Below are 26,510 nucleotides of genomic sequence, written 5' to 3'. Positions count from 1 at the left end.
CCATTATCTACAGGCAGCCAAACAGGGTCAGGGAAGCCAGATCCAGACTGTGGTAGGGTCACTGGAGAAAAATCAAAGGGGCCATTTATTAGGATGAAGAAAATCAATGGAAGGCTCACCCCATTCATCTTTCCAGAAGATGTTCATACCATCCAAAATGGATTTTACAGGTGAAATTTCAAGCTTATATCTCCTTCTCCTACTGTACTTTTCTGTCTCCTTGTCTTTTTATGCCATTTCTCTTCTCTAATGGTTATCTTTGTTCCTTGACTGCTTGTCTTTCTTAAATGCTTTTCTCTCTGTTTTTCTCCTTTTCTATTTCTCACTTCTATTTTTCTAAATCTTTGTTTTGGTTCTTTCTGTGTCACTCATCTCCTGTTGTGGCTCTGTGTTCGTTGGGGATAATGGAGATTTTGGTTACCAATATGGCGAAGTCAGGGGTTCAGAGAAAGCTTTGCTGGAGGAGTTAGATTTTGATTGAGGATGACCAGCAAGAACAAAAATGAGACTTCTAAATCCCGCTGTTGAACACTATCAATATTAATTAGCAGTTTAAACAATTAGTAAATTAAACCTGTTTTGCTATTAAGACAAAACAGCAGCATTTGCATTGTTAACTCATGCATATCCAAATTTTAGTTATGAAGATAGAGTGCACAAAATATTAAGAAAATGCTAGAGTTTTAAATAAAATATAGAGAAGACAAAAGCAAAATGAACAAAAAAAATTGAGAAAAACCTCTGAGCTGCTCCAAATCCACCACCATAGCTTTGTCGGAAGTGTGGCAGAAAGCAGGTCCAAGGAAATTCTTGGGCAAAGGGAAAAAGGAACATTTAAAGCAGGTGGAAGATTTTTAAAGTATAAAAATGAGTTAGGTTCATATTTAGAAGCTTTATTTCGTGTAAGCCACTTTGTTGGGAAGTGAAATTCTAAAGGGATAGTTTATGTATTTTATATTGCAGGGATGTAAAATCCTTAACAAAAACAGAATTACCTGGAAAAACTCAGCAGGTCTGGCAGCATTGACGGAGAAGAAAAGAGTTAACGTTTCGAGTCCTCATGACCCTTCTAATGGTCCCACACCCCTCCTGATTTCTGCATAAAGTTTCTAGGCATATCTGCTTATTCATAAAATAATCAATAGACTCCAGAAAGACAATTGTGTCTTTGTGTAACATGATTCTAACAATAATAAATTATTGTAACCAGTAAAGTTGAAATATCCACATCTAAGTATATTGCAAGAGAAGCAAGAAGTCTGCTGAAAAGAAATGATCTGTGAGGAAGTACAGTATTATCATGGGCAGTGATACTTCCTTTTTGTATTGCATCTCTTTCATTTTCTGTTGGTTTTGTCATGCAACGTCATACCAAGAGGGGGGGAAAATGACCTACTCCCAGGTTTCTTCTAATGTTGCCCAAAAAGCAACCTGCAGGAAGATACACCCTGAGTAGAGCCTTCTTTTGATAGTTATTCCTATCACCATTCTATAGAAAAGTACATTCTCACTTCAAAGTGCTGAGTTATTACCCTGTCTGCTTTAAAACATGCATCAATGTTTTATAACTTTTGGAACTTCACTATAGTCTATCAGAAAATATGTTCATGTAAGCCTACAGTGGTGAAATCTCTGGTACATTATTCTTCTATGAGCATCAACATGTGATTAATTGAGATGGTGGAATTCTTATCAGTAATCTTAAATTATGACATGCCTTTTTGAGCAAAACAGATAATCAAATAAACCAATTAATGAAAGACCCACCCCTTAAAGGGACAATTATGACTTTATATGCGCAAATACATTACGAGTGCTATAAACCACTTTAACTAAATTCCAGGTTTTAGATTATCAGTCAAACATCCTGACAGTTTGCAATATTCACTTGAACATCTTGATTGCAAATGTGAGACTCAACAATGTTTTGCAGAGATACTCACTGTCTAATCAACCTACCTGAAAAGAAGTGGGCCTTGAATCCTTTCTTTGAAACAGTATTGTCAGATTTGAATTCAATCCTCATATTATTGTATTGGGATGTTATAACTTCAGGCACTTCAGTACCACAAAACTTCCCGTGAAGCTTGGAATCGGATGAAAGGCCACTGCGGATCTCAACATAATCATATTTGCATATCTGGTAAAAGCCAAACATATAACTTCAATTACACAAGGCATGCTTTTTCACCATGGCTGGTTTTAAATTTGTTCAATATTGCATTGGCATATTGATCGGAGTGCGAAAAAATAAAGAATATATTTTGGAGATCTTTTGATGTGATTTATATCCTGCAATTGGTAACTGGTGAGCAAGAAAGGTCACAAACATAAGTGGAGCATAAATTGTCTCCCACAGAAATTCTTAATGTATTGTGTTGCATCAAAACATTACATTAACATTAATCTATTAAGGAACTAGATCAAGTTTATCAAATTACGTAGTCAAAAAATCGACATATTAAAGGGAAGATACTAATAACAGAATATACGGCACAGAAACAGGCTATTTGACTCACCTAGTCCATGTAGGCATGGAGACTGTGGGATAACAATTGGCTCACTTAATTTTTCAGGTGCAGGGGATTACGATTAATGACCTGCCTATGTGGGTTTCATTGGTGATGGACAGGACATACATTTGGTGCTCACATTTCATTACCATGATTGCAACATAGGTCAGAGTGTCTGCCTTGTTACTGGCTGCCTTTGCATGGCTGCCTCTGTGCTCAGCAGGAGGCGTGGGGGGATTAGCACAGCCAGCCTGCTGTTCTTAAAGGCTGTCTGTCCCTTCTAAAGGAAAGTTGCACTGAATAATATTGCTGCAATCTAAAGCATAGAACACCATGGCAGAGAGAGAGTTTCAGTGTGAGGGCTATGCTATTGGAGGCATGAGTGGTGGAGGTGGAAAGAAAGAAAGAATTCAAGGTTCTATGGGAGGCCAGGAGGCTCTCAAAGACCATCTTCAGAAGGGAGTGACAGCAGGTAGCTAGGGAAGTCAATTTCTGGGGTCTGGACCCAACAATCTGCCAGCAGTGCCACAAGAAGTCTAATGACCTCACATGAGTTGTAAACATCTGTGAAAGCACCTTCACATGAAATTTCCTACTGACCACAATACCAACCTCAGAAAATGCTCAAGGCATCACACCCCTATCATGCACCCATCTGCAATGGTACTAAATGGTTCACTATCATCTTCTCAATGGCAATTAGGGATGGGCAACAAATGCTGGCCTTCCCGTGAAAGGATATTAAAAAAATTCCCTGCCATTCAGGACGTACGCCAAATGTGCAGATACCTCACCTCACCACTCTCACAGTAACCAATCATGCAAGCCTCAGACCTACCTCTCGCTGCCTCCAAATACCTCCAGCTATTCAACCATGGCAGGCATATCATCGAAATACAGTATTGCTCACAGACCTGACATTCTGCCCCCTCTTTTGCAGGTCAGGGTGACACACAAAGAGCTGACTGAGGTCCACGGACGCCTGTACCTCCTGAACCCCAGAGACAGTGGCATCCGATATCAGTAAGCACTTTGAGGATGATGTCATCTTACTGCCTGATGCTGTTTTTCAACTCCTAGCTCATCCTCATTCTGCTATCTGACATGATGAGCAAGCTGCAGATGCTATGACTATGGAACTCTTGCTTCTGACCCCACCCCACTTCCTTTACACCAACCATTTTTTGATTTATTTTTTTCAGAGACCGAGTTGCCACCTGTTCAGTCACAATGGTGCAAAGAGATGGGGCAACAGAGCTCTAACGAAGAAGCCCTGGCATTGATCTCACACTCAAGGCACCAACTCATACTGACATTGTCCATGCCTTGGAGGCAAGTATAAAGTGTGGTGTGTCACCAGGCACAAATGGACTGTAGCGATACTGGGGTGAAGGGTAGTTTACGTGCCAATGCACCAAAGGGTGAAGTCATAAACAAGTTCGGCTGCTGATGACTCAGATGAAGACTGCGATGGGTAGCAGACAAGTGAACGCTAATTGGCATGGACACAAAGATACTGGGTGCACTGATTAGCCTGCCAGGGAGCCTCCTCTCACTGTCAAGGTGCATGGAGGAGTCCACTTCCTACTTGGAAGAGGGCATGGTGAAAAGCTTGCCCTCTCCACAGCATCTGCTTCATCTCCCTTGTGTTCTGCAGACCCAGAGACAGTGCTGCCACACCTGTTGTAGCCTGTGAAAGGACAAGTAAACTACTCCTCTGTCCTCCAAATGAAGATGTAGCAATACTGTCTGCAAATTCAGAAGCTCTCCAAAAACACTTCAAAGTGCTGCAGGCAGAATTTTGTCAGTGGTGCATTGTTCCCATCAGTGAACCTGGAAGGGTGCATTACTTCCACTCTCTTGCTTTTTCCTATTTCCCACAAGATTACAATTAAAATTTAAAATGCTGGTGGTGAGCATGGGGCACACTTGCGATTTTGTGGCAGGGGGTGTGATTTTCAGGAGTGAAAGCTGCCATAACAATGCAGCACGTATGGATGGACAAAGAAAAGCCTCCTGGTCAAACAGGGAGGCTCTGCAACAAGGCCAAAAATTTCTTGCCCAATTCCATTTTCATTAACATAGACTTAAGAATGCAAAGGAGGAATGGGTCATTTTCAAAATTAAACTTCACTTATAAATATTTCATATTATATTGGTTCTCCTTTACTCATGTGCGCATCATAACTATTTGTTGAGGCTAGCCTAGTTAGAGAGTTAAATATACTTGCATGCCTCATGGACACATTGATGGTTACAGGGGAATTAGGGACATTTCCTTTATTGTGGAAGAAACAATGCTGTGTTTTTGCGTTCATTTTTTATTGAATATTCATACAAATGTCCAGTGGTCTTTTGCCTCTCTGTGGGACATTGCTGAACTTGCAAACTCAGCTGGTCCTCCCTTCTATGCATTGTAAAGGACCCTGTCCAAGATTACTTTCAGCAGGGATAACTGAAAAGTTGCAGGTGAACTCAAAACTCTGTAAGGACCCTGCCAGCCAACACCCTAAAATGGACACACATTTGGACAGTATTGATGCCACAATTTAGACCCCACCTTTTCTTAGCCTGGCTGACTGTTCCCACCACAGCCCCCCTCTCCTAACCACATACAGGATTCCAGGCCCTTCCCACTTCACCGCTGTATGTTTGCGACCCCATCCTCTGTCCTTCCTTGGATCCCTCTTCTACTCCTCCATGGCCTTGACTCCACTCCACACATCCCCTTACCACTGCTTCACCCTTGTCAGTCCCGATCCTCCTTGCAAGCTGCATTCTCCTGCTCCCTTTCTTTGTGCTGCAGAGTTGTGACCTTATACACAACTGCACAAAGCTGGCTGGTGCACACCACCTTTAAACAAATACGAACCACATGCCACAAGACTGTCATGTGCCACTGACTTTATCTCGAAGGTACACTGTAATTAAAATAATTTTTGCACTAATGAGGTACTACGAACAAATTAAGAGAGATGAACTGACTCCTCTCTTTGTCCCACTCCTGAGTTGGTTATAACATAGTTTAAATTTAAAAAGTTGATGTTATTGCCAATTCAATGTATATACTTAACTGTGTTTGGCTCAATGCAAGAAATAAGCCAGTCAGGTTGCTAAATTAACAAGTAAAGAGTTGGTTTTATTGCTAAAACCCACTCAGGTAAAGATGCAGGAATTGTCAACAAAAAAGTTCAAAATGTACAAATATATCCAACTTCCCACCAATACAAAAGCCACACACACAAACCCCCACCCTCCAAAGCATGCACAAGAAGAGATAAAACTTTACAGTATCAGATCTTAAACCTGGCCAAGTAAAAAGTAAAGTCAGAAAAAAGTTATTCACGGATTGCCGCCAGCATGTCATTAACTTTATCTCTGCATCTCAACGTGTTGTTCGGAAATCGAGATTTCACATCCTAATTAATTAATTAATTAAGTCATCCTAATGCTATGTTTTCCACTCTTTCAGGCTCCATAAAATTCCCCCCAACAGACACTTTGCAATAGTAGTTCTCCCTTACTTGCAAGTTGGGTGCCTGGCCCTTTAAATAACCCAAGTTCAGGGGAAATCTTGCAGCTTAGCATTTGCTCTGCGTACAGGAACGTGCAAATTTGTTATCCACACTTGCATAGGTAAAATTAGGCATTCTACCATCACATCAGCTGGTATGCTGCATGACATCAGTGTAATGCTCCTTCTGAGTGGTTCTGGCACATGCAGGGTACACCCATAAAGTTACACTTTTCCCAGCAATGGCCTTTAGACTTCCATTAATGAAATTTGCATTCTATGTCCCTTTCCGATGTTATTCCAGCGCAACATGGGCAGTTTACATGTTACTTAGCTTGTGGTATGGAAATAGGACATTTGGGGCAGAATTTTCCAGTTGGCGTGCGGAGGCAGGCCTGACACGCCAACATGTAAAATGATGCGCGATGATGTCAGGCGTGCGTCCCGATATCGTCATGCTCAGTAGCGATGTTTCGTTCAAAGGGCGTATGCCGGGGTAGGCTGCACACTCACCGATATGTAAATGGCCTATTACGGATCTATTAAAATTATTCTAAACGTTGCCCATCCAACCTTAAGTTTGGAGGGCAAGCAAAAAGGCCAAGCAGCCTTCACGTTATTTAGGAAACCTCATCCGTGAGCGGGATGAGGCTTCCTAAAGCATTTATTAAATAAATTTTTTAAATTTCATAAATTTAAAAACATGTCACATGAGGGTGCATGTTTAAATAAATTTTTACACCTTCTATTTAATAATTTTATTATTGATTCAATTTCCCTGAAGCAGCTCTGTGCCTCAGGGAGATTTAAACGCTCGACAAGGGATTGGGAGAAAGAAGAAAAAAAATCATTCTCAGCAGGAAGCCATATCCACCCAGGGTTTTCAGGGAGCATTTCTCCTACCTCAGCTTCTGTGAGGAACAGTATGTCAGATGGTTCCACTTCACTGAGAATGTCTTGAGAGAAATCTGCCACCTGCTGCAGCCACAACTGCAACCTCAAGCAGGGCGAGTTGTACACTCTTATGGTTGCAAAGTTGACTGTCGCTGTGAACCCCCTCCCAGGCTGGTGCAGGCCATATTTGCAAAATCTCCCAGTTTGTCGTCCACTGTTGTTTGTCGTTCTGTAAGGAAGGTCACTGAGGCTCTATACTCCAAGAGAGCTGAATACATTTCATTCTCTCTTGCCAGAGAAAAGGAGGAGGAGCGAGCACGTAGCTCCAAGATAATTGCAGGTTTCCCATGATGCAGGGTACCAATGACTGCCTACACCTCACTTTGTGGGTGTCATTTGCCAATTCTGAGATGTACCACACTATAAAAAGATTCCATTCCTTATTGTCTTACTGGTGTGTGACCATGAGTAGTGAAAGGTACACAATATTTTGGAAAGACAGGCAGATGGGCAAAGGAGAATATGTAGCCTGATAGTAAAGGATGACATGGGGCATCATTGAGAAAGGATCTGGCCTCAGAAGATCATATTGTAGAATCAGTATGGGTGGAAACTAGGACTAGCAATAGTCAGAAAACATTGGTGGGAGTAGCTTATAAGCCCCCAATAGCAGTTATACCATTGGGCAGAGTAGTAAACAAGAAATTATTGGAGCTCATAAGAAAGGAAATGTAATAATTATCAGGGGACTTTAATCTTCATAAAGACTGGGATAATCAAATTGGCAAGAGTGGTCTAGAAGATGAATTTGTAGAATATCTTCATGACAGTTTCTTGGAGCAGTACATTGTGGAACCAACTAGAGATAAAGCTACCTTAGACTGAGTATTGTGTAATGAAAGGGTTATTAGTAATCTTGGAGTAAAAGATCCACTGGGAAATAGTGATTATAGTATCACTGAATTCCATGTTAAGTTTAAAAGTGACATACTGCAATCACAAAACAAGAATATTAAACTTAAACAAAGCCAATTACATATGTATGAGGGGAGAACTGGCTAAGGTTAATTGGGTAAATATACTAACAGCTAAGGAGATAAATTAACAGTGGAAAACATTTAAAGAAACAATTCAAAATGTTCAACAAAAATACATTCCATTGATAAACAAAAACTCAGCAAGAAAGATCCATCTGTGGCTCACTCAGGAAGTTAAGGATAGCATTAAATTAAAAGAAAAGCTTACAATGTTGCAAAAAATGTAGCAATTCTGAGGTAAAAGCAAAATACCGCAGAGGCTGGAAATCTGAAATAAAAACAGAAAATGCTGGAAAAACTCAGCAGATCTAGCAGCATCTGTCGAGAGAGAAACAGAATTAACATTTCGAGTCTGTATGACTCTTACTCAGGGCTTCTAAAGAACCAGGGGTGGTGATGGTGGTGTCTGGCATATTGCCTGTAAGGTATGATTCCATAAGTATGAGTATTTAAGGCTGTTGCTTGACTAGTCTTTAGGACAGCTCTCCCAATTTTGGTTCAAGCCCCCAGATGTTAGTAAGGAGGACTTTGCAGGGTCGACAAGGCTGGGCGTGCCATTGGCGTTTCCAGTGCCTAGGTGATCCATCCGGTTTCATTCCTTTTCGACCTTGTAGCAGTTTGATACAACTGATTGGCTTGCTCGGACATTTCAGAGGGCATTTTAAAGTCAAGTACATTGCAATGGATCTGGAGTCACATGTAGGCCAGATAGCATAAGGATGGTAGATTTCCTTCCCTAAAGGACATAAGTGAACCAGATAGGTTTTTGCGGCAATCGTTTCATGGTTACCATTACACTAGCTTTATTAAAACTGAATTTAATTTTCACCAGCTGCTTTGGTGGGATTTAAACTCATGGCCTCTGGATTACTAGTCCAGTGATATTATACTATGCCACCACCTTCCCCTAAATGTTGAAGGATTAGTGCTAGGGACTCAGCTACTTACAATGTATGTTAATGATTTGGATGAAGGGACAGCTAATAATGTATCAAAGTTTGCTGATGATACCAAGTTTGGTGAAAGGTAAACTGTGAGAAGTACACAAGAAAGGCTGCAAAGAGACATAGATAGGTTAAATGAGCGTGCAACAAGATGACAGGTAGAGTATAATGCAGGGAAAGTATAAAGCTATTCACTTCGGTCATAAAAATTGAAAAGCAGAACACTTTTAAAATGTTGCAAAACTTGAAAGTGTTGATGTTTAAAGGGACTTGGGTTTGTTCGTATAAGGAACACAGAAAGGTAACATGCAGGTGCAGCAAGCAATTAGGAAGTCACATGGCATATTGGCCTATATTATAAGGCAACTGGAATATAAGAATAAGCACATCTTACTACGGTTGCACAGGGTTTTGGTGAGACCACATCTGGAATAAGTTTTGGTCTCCACATTTAAGGAAGGCTATACTTGTATAGGAGGTGGGACAACGAAGGTTCACTAAATTGGTCCCTGGGATGAGGGGGGTTGTCTTATGATGAGGGGCTATGTAAATTGAGCTTACATTCTCTGGAGTTTAGAAGAATGAGAGACAATCTCACTGAAACCTGCGCAAATATGAAGGGGCTTGATAGGGTAGACAGATTTTTTTCCCACTGGTTGAGGAATCCAAAGCATGGGGGCAATGTCTCAGGATAAGGGTCTCATCATTTAGGACTAAGATGAGGAGAAATTACTTCACTCAAAGGGTTGTGAATGTTTGGAATCCTTTACCCAAGTAGATTGTAGATGCTCCATCATTGAATATATTTTAGGCTCAGATAGGCAGATTTTTGGTCTCTCAGGGAATTAAGGAATAAGGAGAGGCAGGAAAACGAAATTGAAGCCCAAGATCAGCCATGATAGTTTTGAACGGCAGAGCAGGCTCGACAAGCCATATAGTCTACACACGCTCCTAATACTTATGTGTTCTTGTGAACCATGCAGGTGAATGTCCAGTATCCTAGCAGCAGCCAAGTTGCCTTTATTCTGCAGCAGTCAGCTGTGCCATCTACATTTGAGCCACTACAACAAACTAGAGAGTACCTTCTGGGAAACAAGGGTGAGTGCCTGTTTCCTATTTGCCCTTGCCTATCCTGGTATCTGTAGCCACAGTGCTGTATTTTACTGGCTGCCGTGGTTCCTGCCATGCTCCACCCCCCAGCTAAAAAGTCAGGTGGGAACCACTCACGATCCTGACAGCTGTACCACAGCAATTTAACACTGGTGCAGCATTAATTATGTTTAAGGCAAAACTTCTGCACCTATTTCAGGAGGAAGTCCCATCTTAGAGAGCTGCTAGCCAATCAAAGAAATGGCAGCTCTGTATTCCCAAGTAGCACCAACCCAGAGCAGTGGCCACTGCTGGGACTACAGACTAGTCCAGTCATGCCAAGGAGCCCAGTTAAGTCTGGGGTCAGAGGTCTTGGTGACGGGGTTGAGAGCCACCGATTCAAGAGACCAGGCTGGAAGGGGGATGGACTTGGGAGGTGCTTCTGATGGGTTTAGGGCTTCTGCAAAGGAGAACAACCCCCCCAACCCCTCCGCTGCCCTTGCCTGACAACAGCCAGCATAGCTATTGCTGCCAAGCTTCCCACATGGCACAAACCTCCCCCTGCCACAGGTAAAATACCAGCAGCAGGATGAGGCTCTTAAGTGGCCATTAATTGGGCCTCAACAGACCCAAGGGGTGCAGGCATCCAATGTTCCCCTGCTCTCTTTAAATTATCAGACTGGTCTGGGGAGGTGAGAAGGCCACCCGTTGGATTTTATGTGCCAACCCCTCCACCTTCAAACCTGCCAGCAGAACACCATAAAATCTAGCCCATGATGAAGCAGTCTGATCTAGCATGGTAGCAAGTTGATCCTGCTTGACTTCAGTCTGAGCATCCACCGCAGCACCCAAATTTTAGACAGCTTCTGCTTGAGCTGCATTGGAAGCTGAGATACTGGCCTTCAGACAATGCATTGTGGTTTGGTCTGCAAGCGTGCTAATGGAGTGGGAACTAATTATACACTGGAATGGATGGACTCCAAGTTCGGCACAAAGTCATTGGTCATGGTAGTTTCGGGCTCTTCCATGCTCCTGAATATTGACCAAAGTCTTTCTGGCAAGCCTACCAATGCATTAAGCATTTCATTATGCATTTGAATCAGTCTTCATCAGTAGGCCAATACATCAAAGTCCTGATCTGAATCTCTTGTAGCAGAGCTCGTGGGTGACCTCACCTTCCAGTAGATTGGCATGTACTGCCCTTGTTCCCTACCTAGTTGCAGGATACTTGCCGGTGTCCCAACATCTTCAGATCTCAAGTCTAAGCTATCATCTAAAGTGTGTGCAGCAGCAGTACCTGAGATTGTGGCTGTGAATGTGAGAGTGAGTGATGCTGTTTCTTCTTCTTCCTGCTCCTCCAGCTCCTTCTCTTCCACCACTGCCTGGACAGGTTGGAGTTCTTGGATATCTGAAAGAAGAAAGGCACAAAGGTAGGGCTGAGATGAAGAGAGGTGGGAAAGCAAAAGGAGCATGTTTTCTGCCTGTGCAGTTTAGTTATTCAGAAGAGACTGTGAGATGTGAGAACCAGGGGATTGTCTCCTCTAGGTGGATAAGGACCTAAGCCATGGCTGTCTCACATCGATTAGCTTCTGCTGCCTCCATTATGTGCCACCTTGTTTTGTAAGAAAGAAGTAAGTGTATCAATGAATGTGGTGCAATGTGTTTGGGTGATGTGGCTCTTGTGTGGAATAGCTGTCAATGTGTGCAAGATGTGAGATATGGATTTGAGGCTTGCACCAGTGCACCAAGTATGAGTGTGAAGTGAAGCTATGAATGCAAGGTATGTGCCATGATTGATAGAGATCGGTGGTAGGTGAGGTTAATGATGCAGTTGGCAGGATATAGCATTTAAAGATGTAATCATTGGCTTGTCCGGCATGTATGAGGTCATTGAACATTTTGTGTCCCTTTATCCAGATCCTTGGGGCTTGACGCCTGATATTTCTCACCAAGATCAGCTGGTCTCACTGTCTTCAGAGGGTTTGTCTGGCGAGTTTCCTGCTCCCCTTTGACTAGATGACATCTTTCCTTCTCTCTGTCTTCTGCATCAGTATGTCCAGTGCAGTGTTAGAAAACATTGAAATCTGCTCTTTGCCATGTTGTGCCATTCTTTTGTCGTTTCCAGTTCAGGATCAGTTGTGGAATGAATTGCAACACCTGCTCCAGCTGAAATGCATCTCCCCTTTAAGGTGTCCAGGGGATTAAAGGATATGGGGTGTGGGCAGGAAATAGAGTTGAAACCCAACATCAGCCATGATCATATTGAATGGTGGAGCAGACTCGATGAGCTGTGTGGTCAACTCCTGCTCCTTTTTCTTATATTCTTATGAGTACAGTGTTTATGTTACAATTGTTGCACGTGACTTCAATTTTCTCCTTCACCAATGGTTAGGCATCTGTGTTCTTCTCCTTTCCAACTTACTATTTATGATATTTTACTATTTTTGATATTCAACAACTATGCTGCATGAAACAGTTTCCCTCAAACTTTCTCCCCAATCATACTGCATTTGAACAAAAACAACAGCGAAAGAGCGCAGGCCCCGAGTCAGCCTCCTCCCCCTGCCTGCACAGGGAGTGTTCAGTGCTTCTGGGTGCGTGTCACGCAGGGTGGGCCTTAATTGGCCCGCCCACGTAAAATGGCGTTAAGCAGCCGATCACGGGTTGCGATCGGCTGTGCGCCCACCGGCACCCGCTCCCGCTCAGTCCCCCCGACGGGGAGAAAATTCTCCCCAGTGACCCAATGACAATTTGTCAACTACCACACTTTAATCTCACAAAATAAACATACAAAAAAATTTACACTGCAATCAAAATCCCAGAAACCTGTTGTATTATCCACTGATCACCATGTTGTGTTATGGTGTCAGCTGTGGTGTCTCTCACGGATGAGATCTTGAGACTTGTATTTTTGAACATGAACCCTTTATTGTTAATTTTTAACTATTTACACATCCCAGCTAATTTCACGCAGTGTGCTGCTGCCTCTATGCAGGTAGGCTGGTTCTCTCTAGACTATTCTCTCAGTCTATTACCATGTGACTCTACATTATACTGTGGGTAGTGCTATTCTCCAGTCCCATGTTAACTCTTGCTCTGCTGAGCACCTTCACATTACAATGTACAATGGCATGCAGGCACATGCAACATCATACAACAACCCCCTTCTCCAAAGAAAATGTGCCTTCCTTCCAAAGGGGTTTAACAATATAACCTTTACTTGCTATTCCTTCTCCCCCGCTGCAAATCTCTGACTTTATGAATTCAGATGGTCTTGAGGCTTGACAGTTCTTCCACATCCCAGTCTGTTATGTTTGAGGAATGGTAGTAATACTCAGTGTTTCTAATGCTTGGTTACCTCCATTTGATTTGCTTCTTGTGCTCCTTCGAGTTATGTTTCTCTTTATTAACAGCTTGTCTGCTTACACTGTCCTGATCTTTCGGAAGGGAGTGTGCACTCAATTCATTCCTGAATTTTCTTTTTCTGTGGAGTCCTCCGTGTTCTTGCTGGACGCATACGTTTCACAAATGGAACCTTCGTTTCCACTTTTTTCACATTCTCAGCCAAACATTTGTTTGCTGTTTCATTTTTAAATCATTCGTTCAGCTCAACTTTTTATTCTTCCTGTTCCTTATGCTTCAATGTTAGATTTACATTTTCTAATCTCATTTCTGCGTTTTTTTTCTCTGTCTGCAACAAAGCTTTGTCCTTGTCTCTTGTTTTTGTTTCACTGTTGGCCAGCTCTGTCTATGGTGAAATGTTAACTTGTTTCAGTTCTGTAATTCTGCTACTTATTGCTTCATTATCCACTCGCAGCTTGGAAAATTCTATGGCTTTTCCTTCAAATGCCTCCTCTTTGCCATGCAACTGCTTCTTCAGCTCTTCAGTCTGTTTTACATAGCTTTTGGTTTCTTCCTGGAATTTAGAACATCACTGAGTCTTCTCTGCCAACTGATTCTTCAGTTTGTTCAGATAATAGTAAATTCATATTCCTGCTCTTCGTAATTTTCCAGAGGTGCAAAATTTGACCTTAGGAATTCGTGTTGCATGCAAAGGTCTTCTGTTTCTTTGCAAAGCTTGCTTGCATCATCTTGAGTTTTCTTGAGTAATTCAGCATAGTCCCTACTGTTCTTCCATTCTGCTGTTTCAGACAGTCTTCATTTCTTCATGTTGCTGAATGGTTATGCATTCTTTTTGCATTTGGACAATCAACTGCACTTTTAACCATTTATTTTCTTGTTGACCTCTTGCCAACTCACTCTGGGCTTGACTGCATCAATTTGTTGCTGATAGCTCCAACACAGCTTTTTCTGAAGTGATATTTAACCTCTTTTTAGCTCCTCATATTTTCCCATGCTACATATTGATTCTTCAAGGGGTCTTTCAGGGTCGCAACTTCTTTGCATGCCTTTTCTGCCTGCTGCTTCACCTGGCAATACATCTGGTTGTGTTTTCCCAACTCCTGCTTTGATTTGCCAACTGTGGAAGTGAGGGTCATTATTTCCTCCTGGTGCCTTTGTGCCATCTCTGAAATTTGTTTGTTCAGATCTCGCACAGTTTGGTTGATTGAAGACTTCAATTTATCATGCGTTTTCAATGGTATATACTCAGCTTGAATCTTGCGCTTCAAATCTTCCAGCTCAGTTCTGATGTGAGCATTTTCCAGTAGAACAGCTTAATTTTCAAAAAAGCTCAATTTTTAAGCCTTTTAGCTTCTCTGCAGCTACTTCTTTCTTCTGCACTAAACTCTTTGGCTCTGACATAGTCGGCAGTATAGTGTGGTTTACTTGAATATTGTCTCCCACACCCTGGAATCTTTTGTTTCCCTCGCTCTGGAGTCTTCTGTTGCCCTCGCTGCTTTATTGGGGATGTACTAGACCTTCTTCTAGGGTCTGTGCTCTCCACAACATGAAGTTTAAAATATCTGTCAAAGATTTTTAATATTTCACCAAATGTTGTTGAGTATTGATCTATATGTTGGCTGTGGAGTACTTCCCCAGCAAATGAACCAAACTGGAATAAAAAAAATCAACTTGCACTTCTCCTGTACACTAAAAATTGTCTTCTTCAAGACTCCCACTTTTGAGTCTGGTTTAGCCCTTTCCATAGCAGAAATGCATCTGGCTCTTCTAATTTGCTGTCCATGGCTGTTTCTTTTTTCTTGTAGTTACAGCTTTAAATGTCATTGCCCCTTTAAGGCTATCTGTACAGTAACCAATTTTCACTAGGCTGTCTTTGCCTGTTGGTCTGTCTGAGTGTTTTTCCTATGCTTTTTCGGGGTCCCCAAAATCGTGAGCCTTTTTTCCCAAAATTTTGAAATAATTACCGCAGCAATTTCTTCTCCGGGCTTTGAAAATTGATTTCAAGGCAATCCTTTCTTTTTTATCCCTTGTGCCTTTTCAAGCTGGAGAGGATCCTAATGATTGTGGGCCTTTTTTTTAAACTTAAAGCTATACCAGTTCTCTCTGTTTGCTGTGCTAGAACAGCAGCAATTCTCTTTTTTTACTGTGGCTCCACCACCCCCTGTTATATGGGGCCGGATGGCATTGCAGCTTTCATCCAGCTGCCCCTTGGTTGCTGAGTTGTGGGACTGTCACCTATTGTACAATGCAAGTACAACTTCTATTCCAGAATTTTCTGTAGTGTGGCTCGCCCTACTTGTGACCGGAGCAGTTTTTTGCTCTGTCACTCAGGCATCTTGTAATTTTTTGTAGTTGTGCTCACCCAACTTTGTGATCTGACCAGGTTTTTTTCTTTTGTACTCTGAATCACTCGGGGTCTTGCAATGGACTTCCACTCGCTCTGGTCTAAATCTGTAGCAAAACTTTGTAAAGGAAATATCTTTTTTCCCCCTAATATTACTGTGGGATACTGAAGTAGGCTTATGGGGACTCTGTGTGTATATGCATGCGTGTGCGTCTAGTTAATTTAAACTGCAGTCAGACTGCAAGGTTTAAATAATCAAAGGGATTTAGGTGTAAAACAGGCATTTGAAATGGAGATGGATAAGTGAGGATGAAGTCTCAGCAAATACGGTGTGAATGGAATTTGCATTTTTAGATAAGTTGAGAGGTTGTTTGATTTTCAAAGGGACATAATAAGATATGTACAACTGGCAATGTAAATAAGGCAAAGTTATTAAGTTTATTTTTTCTGAAAGTGCTGGCCATAATGGCAACATGACAGATTGTTATATTCTGGGAAAAGTAACTTCCAAAGCAAGGGTGAAAAAATGGGATTTACAGATCAAAAGGGAGAAAATATATTTAAAGAAGGACGGAAAGCTGTGAGGAGTAGCCATGTGAAATCTTGAAATGTGTACTTGAAATGTGAAATAGACTTGTGGAAAAAGCCTCTAGTTACCCCAGAGAAGTTTGCTGTTCCAATAACCAAGGTTGTGTTAAAAGCCTTTGGAGTTCCATTGACGAATGAGGAGAGAGAAGCTGTGAAGTACCTCCCTTATAGCAACAGTGGGTGTTTGTGGTAATATTGGTGGATGTTTTATAGATTAAGAATCTATCTGGACTGTTGCCTGAAAGGGGTGTGTATTTGGGTTTCTAGTTAAGTAGAAATCTTGTGAGAACTGTTATAAAACTAAATGTAACTGCATAATAGTGGTCTTGTGTGCTTAAGTTTTCTTCTGTTTTGTTAATAAGTGTTTAATTTAACATTTAAAATCTCAAAAGGTGGTAGTGGACTCATTACTTCTGACTTCAGTGTACAAACCTTCTCTTAATAAATACAAATTGCAAAATCATTTTGATAGTGTGGCCAAATTTCCCTTTGGGATATGGTCAGCCTGGCAAATACCACCTGCCATACCATAACAAATTCTTCAACTGTTTACTCTTAGGCACACATCTGTCTGGTTTGGATTCAGTTGATTTTAGTTTCTCATAACTTGGGATGCTGTTCTGGGTTCATTGTTCAAAATGCCACCTTTCATATCACCGCCCCTAGTCACCATGTTGTATTCTCACCGCTGATCACCAAGTTGTGTTATGGTGCCAGCTGTGGTATCTCTGACTGACAAGAGCTTGAGCTTTGTATGTTTGAATGTGAACCCTTTATTATTAATCATTAACTATTCACAGATCCCAGCTAATTCTGCTGTCTCCATGCAGTTAGGCTACTTCTAGAGTGTTTTCTCTTCTTTCTAGACTGGTCTCTAAGTCTATTACCATGTGATTCTATACATTATACTGTGGGTGGTACTATTCTCCAGTTCTACGTTTACCCCAGCTCTGCTGAGCAGCTTTATATTATAATGACATACAGGCACTTACAACATCATACAACAAAATCTGGAGCAGAAATTTACGTTCACCCTCTCACATGTTTGCAGGCGGGGCGGGGAAGCTGTAAAATTTCTCAGATGGTCTTTCCACCAGGCTCCTGCCTGCCCTGACCTCTTCGAAATTTTAACGTGGGAAATGCGAGGCCTAGGCCGCACCACCACTAGCTCTCCCCACCCCCCACTGGCCTTGCCTCAGTTAAGGCCCTTAAGTGATCAATTTATGAGTACTTAAGGGCTGTTTCCTACCCAGCTTCAACATTCAGGATGGCGGGAGGAGTTCAAGGGTGGGTTGAAGCTCAGAAGATGACCCTGGTTAGGCCTTGGGCAGGGTTGGGATGGGTGCATGTTGGGGGAGAGGCACCTCTACCAACAGCATTCTGGAGGAAGGTGTTCTTTGGGACAACAGCAGGCCTAAGAGTGGTCAGAGGCCCATTGAAATAAGAAAAGCTTCCTAGATCATTTTTTGAGCTTGTTAGGTTGCTTCATGCCTGTACAAAGGGGTGGATTGTCCTTAGTGCACATTCTGCCCATTTGTGCCTGGAAATTTCAATCCAGGTCCTAGGACCCCAATTTTCATATGTGAACACGCTCCCCCCATTTCAGGCAGACAGGTTGCTTGCCAATTTACAAGCCCAGCTAAAATTGTCATCAGAGAGGTAATGAGAATCAATGGAGCAGTCAAGGAGAACCCCCCAGTAAATGTTGACGGTCACTGTTTTACAGATCAGAAGAAGACAGTATAAAATCATGTTTAAAGAGTTTGTTGTGGACGCTGCTCCTGGGAAGCAGAAAGACACAGGCAGGTAGCCTAACAGATGCTAGGGAGAGAGAATGAACATATTCATGGGGAAAGGATAAGGGAAAAGCCAGGATTTTAAGGCCCCACTGTGGCGTGTCTCCCTCTGGCAGATGCAGCAAGTCATTGAATCCCCATTGAGTTCGGCAGGGCCGTTAAATCCAGGCTTTCCTCTTACTCTTTCCCCTTGAATAGGTTCATTTGGTGGGGTGCAGGAGAACCTGCTTACAAACTTGGCGGAGAGAGAGAGACAAGTAAGCTAATATGGGTTTAGTGAGCCCAGGTAATAAAACAGCAAATCCTGTATCTTTCCATGGACAAGAACAACCAAAGAATTTATTTATAGCCAGTTTTCTAAGTTTTCTACTTGATTTTGCTCTGGGCAATTTGAGGTAGCTGAACAATGTAAAATGCATCTTATTACTGCTAAAATTAACTGCCATTGGATTTTTTTTTCACATAATCCATTATGAAAACAAAAACTAACAGATGGTATTACTAAATTTACTATTTATCACTTTCTCTATCTGACCCAACTGAACTGCATCAAACATCATAGGCAGAATTTTATGCTGCCCTGGGGGTGGATTGGCAGGCAGGCAGGGGCGTAAAATTAGGCATGATGCCATGGGCGTCTTTCCCAGCACCTACTCACTGCCCCCTAACCTCATCACAATTTTGCACGTGGCAGGGGAAGCATCAGGTGGGCCAATCAATTGCCACTTAGGGCTTCTCCCTGTCCTGCCACAAACATTCATGCATGGCGGAGAAGGCAGCCAAATTTGAAGCCCACCAGGTTCCATTCCAGGGTTTATAGGAGGAAAAGGATAGACCATCTCTTTACAGTCCCCTTGGGCCCATTGGAGAACCCCTCACAAGGCTAGTACCCCAATGGGTTTTCCTTGCCCCTCCACACCCCTAATCCCCACCACATCAGCCTACACAGCTTGGCCCCCGGCCCTTCGCCCTGGCCTCCAGTTCTAGTCATGTTGAAACCACCACCCAACAGGCCCCCCTACCCCCCCCAACCTTCCCAAAACCTACCTCTCCATCTGGCTCTGTTGACAATCTTTGCTGGGGAATTAAAGCAGTCCCAGCAGTAGCTGCCATTCCTAGTGGTGTTGCTGGGACCAGAGAGCTTCTGGCTATCTGACTGGCCAGCTCTTAGAGGCAGGACTTCCTCCTCAGATGTGGACAGAAGCCCCGTCCTGAACCATTTGAGGCCCCTCTGAACATTAAATGCCTGCGAGGCAGCCACTTGGGGCAGGAGCGGGTTTGTCATCATATTTTTTGTCAGGAGCTGGCTGGGAGCCCTGGCGAACCATGAAATCCTGCCTCACCATGATGGGCAGACTGGGGAAGTGATACCAATTTTTGTTTGACAATCTATCTAAATGAAAGCATATTTCACATCAAAGGAGAACATGAGAAAAATAATGTGCTTAATCAATACTAATCTTTAAATTGTACCATAGATGTACCTCACATGAAAAACATGTAGTGCAGGTTTTCATTAGGATTAAGTTTATAATTAGACCATCTGTTCAAAGTGTATTCTTCTGGTTTTTATACTCAAGCTATCACTAATTCATTGTACTATGTTTCCTTGCATTTCCACTTATTACACAACTGGTCCCTTCACCTTGACCTCACAATGGTTTATCTGTGATTAACAGGATTTTCCCTTCATCAGACGGCTGTGGTGGGTGGGCCCGGGAGCGGCTGCAAAATGCACCAATTGAGGCCCGTCCAGCATGAAGCACGGCTCCACACTGGCCAGGAAGGGTGTGCAGGGGTGGGGGCCTGTCAGTCGCCAGGTCCAATGACGACCCAACGGCTGGTTTAAAAGGGGACCTGGCAGTCCCTGGAAGGCTGCCACAGAGGATGTTCCCTGATCCGGCACGATGGACTCGAGTGCAGTTCGACACGGCAGGCGGGAGGACACTCAGCCACCCCACTTCTCTGATGAGTGTCTCACCATCCTCCTGGAGGATGTAGCTGCCAGGAGGGACACCCTTGACCCCAGGGATGGGAGGCAGCAGCCACCACACCTCACCAAGAGGGCATGGCAGGAAGTGGCAGCGCTGGTTAGCAGTCGTGATGTGGTACAGCACTTCTGGTGCAGTGCCAGAAGCACTTCAGTGACCTGCTGTGCTCAGGAAGGGTGTTGGCATGGGTCAGTTACAGAAGTGTTAAGGTTCCCCTCGTGGACCTCAGGGGTGCTAGAATCTTACAGCCAACTGTCAATGATGACGGAACTGGCCAAGGAAGTGAGCCATGGCTGCTTGGACTGAGTGTCTTGCGGCTTGAGGGCCACTCGGAAGTGCCCTGCCAAGTGCTCCTCAGCTGGGGTCAGCCAGGCTGCAATGGTGCTGCATGTACAGAGTGGACGAATCAATGCTCCTCTGTTGTTTCAAGAGAAGATAGCCCACAACAAATAGAAAGGTTGCAGACCAGCAAAGGCCCCCCAGCCCCCTAATCCTCTCCAGGTATGAGCAAGACACCCTAGAACTCGAGGGCTAGCACGCCCCATGTGCCACTGGGCGTGGAGAGGCAGGCGTGTGAGACAAAGGTAAAAGAGTGCAGTGCACAGAGGTGTGAATTTCGACTTGTGCGACCATTCTAGTTCGTTTCTTTATTGATGTAAACCTCGAACCTGGAGTCCCCATTGATCATTGAAAGACGAGGGCACCAGGATGCAGATCTCCGTTATCTCACCAGGGTGCCTGGTATGCACAGTGACAGTGTGATGACTTTAACTAACGCCATGTCTTTCTTCTCCCTTCTTTTATCCTGTCCACTCCATTCCCCTCATAATTTTGTGCACCTCAATCAAGTGACCTCTCAGCCTTCTTTGTTCAAAGGAAAATAACTCCAACCTATCCAATCTCTCCACGTAGCTACACTTTTCTAACCCTGGCAACATTCTTGTAAACCTCCTCTGCATTCTCTCCAGAGCTATTACATCCTTTCTGTAATGTGGTGACCAGAACTGCACAAAATATTCCAGGTGTGGCCTCACCAGTGTTTTATACAATTCCAACATTATATCCTTACTTTTATATTCTATACCTCTGCCAGTGAAGGAGAGAATTCCATATGCCTTCTTTACAACCTTGTCTACTTGAACTGCTGCTTTCAGGGACCTTGTATGCCAAGATCTCTCACTTCAGCTACCCCTTTTAGTATATTCCCATTTTTTGTGTAATCCCTGTAACTGTTTGACCTCCCTAAATGTATGACCTCACACGTTTCTATATTAAAATCCATCTGCCACTTTACCGCCCACTCCACCAACCCATCTACATCATTTTGGAGATTATGGCTATCCCCTACACTATCCACTACTCAGCCAATCTTTGTGTCATCTGCAAATTTCCCATTCGTGTCCCCCATGTTCACATCCAAATCGTTAATATATAACACAAACGGCAAGGGTCCCAACACCGAGTCCTGTGGAACACCATTTGAGACAACTTTCCATTCGCAAGGGCATCCATCGACCATTACCCTTTGTTTCCTGTTACAAAGCCAACCTTTTATCCAGTTTGCCACATTACCCTGAATCCCACGGGCTTTTACTTTCCTGACCAATCTGCCATGTGGGACCTTGTCAAATACCTTGCTAAAATCCATGCACACAACATCCACTGCACTACCTTCATCAACCCTTCTTGTCACTTCCTCAAAGAATTCAATCAAATTGGTGAGGCAAGACCTTCCTTTAACAAATCCATGCTGACCATCCCTGACTAGTCCATGCCTTTCCACATGACAGTTAATCCTATCTCTCAGGATTAATTCTACTAATTTGCTCCCCACTGATTTGAGACTAACTAGCTTATAATTGTTTGGCATTTCCTTTCATCCCTTTTTAAACGATGGAACTACGTGTACATTTCTCCAGTCCTCCGATACCTCCCCCTGTATCTAGTGAAGATTGGAAAATCATCCTCAGAGCATCTGCTATCTCCTCCCTGACTTCCTTCAGCAGCCTCGGAAACAATCCATCTGGCCTTGGTGACTTATCAACTTTCAAGGATTTCAACCCTTCGAGTATTTCCTCTCTCTTTATGACTATCCCATCCAATATCTCGCAGTGTTTCCTTTCCTTTGTAAACACAGAGAGAAAATATTCATTCAAAACCTTTCCCACAGCCTCTGCATCTACACACAAGTTTCCATCTTCATCTCGGATAGGTCCCACTTTTTCCTTAACTAACCGCGGTGAGGAGAACTCTGAGGGTTTGGAGCCAGACCTTGGTAACCTCCAAGGAGGCAGGGACATCTTGGTCTAATGATTCTTCAGCAAGGCTACCAAAGATCAGCTTTAAATGCATACTAGGGCTTTCGCCTCCATCCCGGATGTCTGAAAGGACTCTTTCATTTGAACACAAAGAATATTCAGTGCCTGTGGAATAAAGTTCAGAGCCACCTATGTGCAGCATTACATACTGGAGTTCCACACACCAATGAAATAAAAAGGTGAAGCATACTCCAGTCCATGATGACAAAACACAATTTGTTATTCTGTCAGTTTAGTAATCTTAATAGAAACATTTCTGGTATTGAACATCAGACCAGTATACATGAGACAGAATATTACCATCGAGGTGTGGGGACAGTCCCGACATCATCACACATCATTTCGATATTTCATTTGGCAGGCACGCCCCGGAGGCGGTTGTGCGCCCTCCGAATTTTCAACGGCTTATTAAAAAAGTAATTTAACTTGTTAACAATGCTGCCCATCCAACGTTAATGTTGGCGGCAGGTAAAGAGCCCAAGCGGCCTTCATGTTTTCCAGGAAACCTCATCCACGGGCGGGATGAGGTTTCTTGAAGGTTTTTAAAAATGATTAAATAAATTTTCCACACTTCATAAACATGTCCCTGCTCATGTGACACTGTCACCTGAAGGGACACGTTTAAATAATTTTTTACTTTATTAATTAAAAAGTTTTTATATCTACTTAATCTCCCCTAGGCAGCTCCGTGCCTCTGAGATTGCTGCGCTCTTTCACGTGCATGCACGAAAGAGCGCAGGCCCCGACTCTCCCTCCTTCCCCTGCCCCCACAGGTAGTGCTGAACACTATCATTAATTAATGGCAGGCGCTGCTCCGGCACACACGCTAAGTGAAATATCGTGCGAGTGCGTGCTGACGTCGGGATGCTCACCCAATGTCATTGCGCACTATTTTACTCCCGATTGCGTTAGGTGTGTGCCTGCCTGCAAGATGAGAAATTCTGCCATAGTTCTGTTGGAAATGCTGCAGTTTACTCACAAACAAAAATCCTTTGCCAAATGACTGCAATTGCACGCTGTCAAGAAAACCATCATTTAATGTTGCTTTTAACATGAATCCACTATAACCCAGAATTCTTCCTCGGAGCCCCTCCAAGTAGCTACACCTCTCCTCATATTCAGAAGCCTGAAGAAAATTCACCCCTTCAGACGCCTGTACTAATTTTTCTACCAACTCCTGCTCAGAATTTAAAACCTCTTTTCATGTGTCCTGGGATGTTTTGTTATGATAATGGCACTTTATAAGTGAAAATTACTCTTTTTGTTGGTTTCATCAGATCTCACAGTGGGATAATAATCAATAGTTTGGCATTTGGGCAATTTGTTAATAGATGTTATCCATATCACTAATTTGCCAGTTCAAGGTGGTTTGAGGTTAAATATCATTCTCCCCAAGCTTAATCAGTAGTGTGATTCCCATTGTCAAGACTAAATATTATTGATTTGGGGAATAAAGCTATTTATTTTGTCAATTATGTTAGGGTACCTTAATTTGAAGCGTAATTGCAAACAAAATGGCCATCAACTGCTAAGCAATGGCTATTCCCCAGATTGGTGACAGTTCAAATGTAAAGGATCGAGAATATCCTTATAGCTTTGAAAGAATTGGTCAAAATATGAATACTTGATGTTTAAACTTTATTTATGGTAACGATATCTGTGACTGTATTATACTTTATGAACCTTAACAACAAACTCAGCTTCAAACAGTGGCAGAATCGGACAGAATCAGCATGGATTTACAAAAGGGAAATCATGCTTGACAAATCTACTGGAATTTTTTGGGTATGTAACTAGTAGAGTCGATGAGGGGGAGCCAGTGGATGTGGTTTATTTGGACTTTCAGAAGGCTTTCAACAAAGTCCCACATAAGAGATTAGCATGTAAAATTAAAGCACATGGGATTGGGGGTAGTGTGTTGAGATGGATAGAAAACTGGTTGGCAGACAGGAAACAAAGAGTAGGAATAAACGTGTCTTTTTCTGAATGGCAGGCAGTGACTAGTGGGGTACCGCAGGGATCGGTGCTGGGACTCCAGCAATTCACAATATATATATATTAATGATTTAGATGAGGGAACTAAATGTAATATCTCCAAATTTGCAGATGACATAAAGCTGGGTGGGAGGGTGAGCTGTGAGTAGGATGCAGAGATGCTTCAGTAGGATTTGGACAAGCTGAGTGAGTGGGCAAATGCATGGCAGATGCAATGTTAAGTGGATAAATGTGAGGTTATCCACTTTGGTAGCAAAAACAGGAAGGCAGATTAGTATCTGAATGGCTATAAATTGAGAGAGGGGAATGTACAATGAGACCTGGGTGTCCTCATACACCAGTCACTGAAGCTAAGCATGCAGGCACAGCAGGCAGTAAAGAAGGCAAATGGTATGTTGGCCTTCATAGCCAGAGGATTCGAGTACAGGAGCAGGGGTCTCTTGCTACAATTATACAGGGCCTTGGTGAGACCACACCTGGAATATTGTGTGCAGTTTTGGTCTCCTTATCTGAGGAAGGAATGCAGTGAAGGTTTACCAAACTGATTCCTGGGATGGCTGGACTGACTTTTGAGAAGAGATTGAATCGGTCAGGATTATATTCGCTGGCATTCAGAAGAATGAGGGGGGAATCTGATAGAAAGCTATAAAATTCTAACATGACTAGACAGGGTAGATCTGGAAGGATGTTCCCAATGGTGGGGGAGTCCAGAACCAGGGGTTACAGTCTGAGGATACAGGGTAGACCAGTTAAGACTGAGACGAGGAGAAATTTCTTCACCCAGAGAGTGATGAGCCTGTGGAATTCACTACCACAGAAAGTAATTGAGGCCAAAACATTGTATGCTTTCAAGAGGGAGTTAGATATAGCTCTTGGGGCAGAAGGGATCAAAGGATATGGGAGAAAGTGGGAGCAGGCTATTGAGTTGGATGTTCAGCCGTGATCATGATGAATGGCGGAGCAGGCTCAAAGGGCTAAATGGCCTACTCCTGCTCCTATTTTCCATGTTTCTATGTTTCATTGATTCAACAAACTTGCAGATTTCAATTATTTTAGATGAAAATCATTGGAATAAACGTGAAACACGGAAGAGTGGAAATGAATATGCCCATGACCAACTTCACAGAGAGACTCCAAGATCTTAAAGCATGCTATATTTACAATAATCTCAGTGGGAAAGAAAGAGTCCTATTTACTGATTGGTTTCTAATGAGAAGTGCATGTCTGGATATGTTTGATGAAGGTAATAACTGCATATTGCTGAAATGAACCCCAAAATAGAACAGCCTGTTGTTGGTCTTATGCATGAAAACTTAGCAATATGGAAAGAGTACATCTGAATAACTAAGTGCCTTCACAAGAGAAGGAAAGAAATTATGGAAAGAAAATCTTTTATTGCAAGGAAAAGTGTCACCAGATATGATGACCATGATTAGAAAGCCAGTACTCAATTCTTGGCTGTTGATTTCTAAACCTACATTAGAATAGTGCATATATGAGTTCTCCACAATTCACTGACCTGTGAACTTAATATGCTGTATCGAGGAATTTTTACCTCAGTAAAACATATTTTAAATTTTGAAATAAATTCAAATTTATTATGTAAATTTCATTCCTTTTAACTTGTGCCTACATTGCTCCTTGAAGAGGCCCGAATCTTCCAGTCAGCAGCAATGCTGCATGCATTTTCAGTGCCTGCAAAGATTTTCCTGACCTGAAGCTACTGAGCATTTCTTCTGAGATCTTCCGATCAAGATAAGTTGCGCAGAACTGTCCCAAGTATCCACCCTGAGCTCAGAGTCAGAGTAATTCTTGGAGAGTCCCAGGCACAGGGAATTTCCCAACAGAAGTTTAAATTTCCTGGGTAATTCCCATGTAGGTCTGCATGTCATGATTTCCACTGAGTCCTGACGCGCATCTTCCATTGTATGTCTGGTCTCCAACGATCCTGATTTGGGCCATTTGGTATATGTGCAGAGCCCACCACACATTGGCCATCAGAGTGCTTCATGATATGGCAGTCTTAGCAGAGAGTGGCACCCACTGGGGGCACATTTCAGAAAATGGAGCATACACAATTCACAATTTTTCATCCATTTACTTATTGGATAGAAAATCAAGGAT

At 42.8% G+C, this 26,510-nt stretch overlaps 1 protein-coding gene across 2 annotated transcripts in view; it reads right to left on the bottom strand.

Annotated features, from left to right (window-relative positions):
- Positions 1-26,510, bottom strand: part of LOC121277008 (tolloid-like protein 1) — a 427,048-nt gene that overhangs the window by 60,064 nt on the left and 340,474 nt on the right. For both annotated transcript variants that reach the window (XM_041185854.1, XM_041185863.1), the window contains exon 17: positions 1,960-2,140. In XM_041185854.1, the coding sequence (XP_041041788.1) occupies positions 1,960-2,140 (181 nt within the window). The remainder of the gene's footprint in view (positions 1-1,959; positions 2,141-26,510) is intronic.

This window comes from Carcharodon carcharias, chromosome 1 (genome assembly GCF_017639515.1).
Source record: "Carcharodon carcharias isolate sCarCar2 chromosome 1, sCarCar2.pri, whole genome shotgun sequence".
In the NCBI taxonomy this organism is placed as follows: domain Eukaryota; kingdom Metazoa; phylum Chordata; class Chondrichthyes; order Lamniformes; family Lamnidae; genus Carcharodon; species Carcharodon carcharias.
Note: the sequence above shows the minus strand (reverse complement) of the source record. Positions and strands in the feature narration are given on the sequence as shown.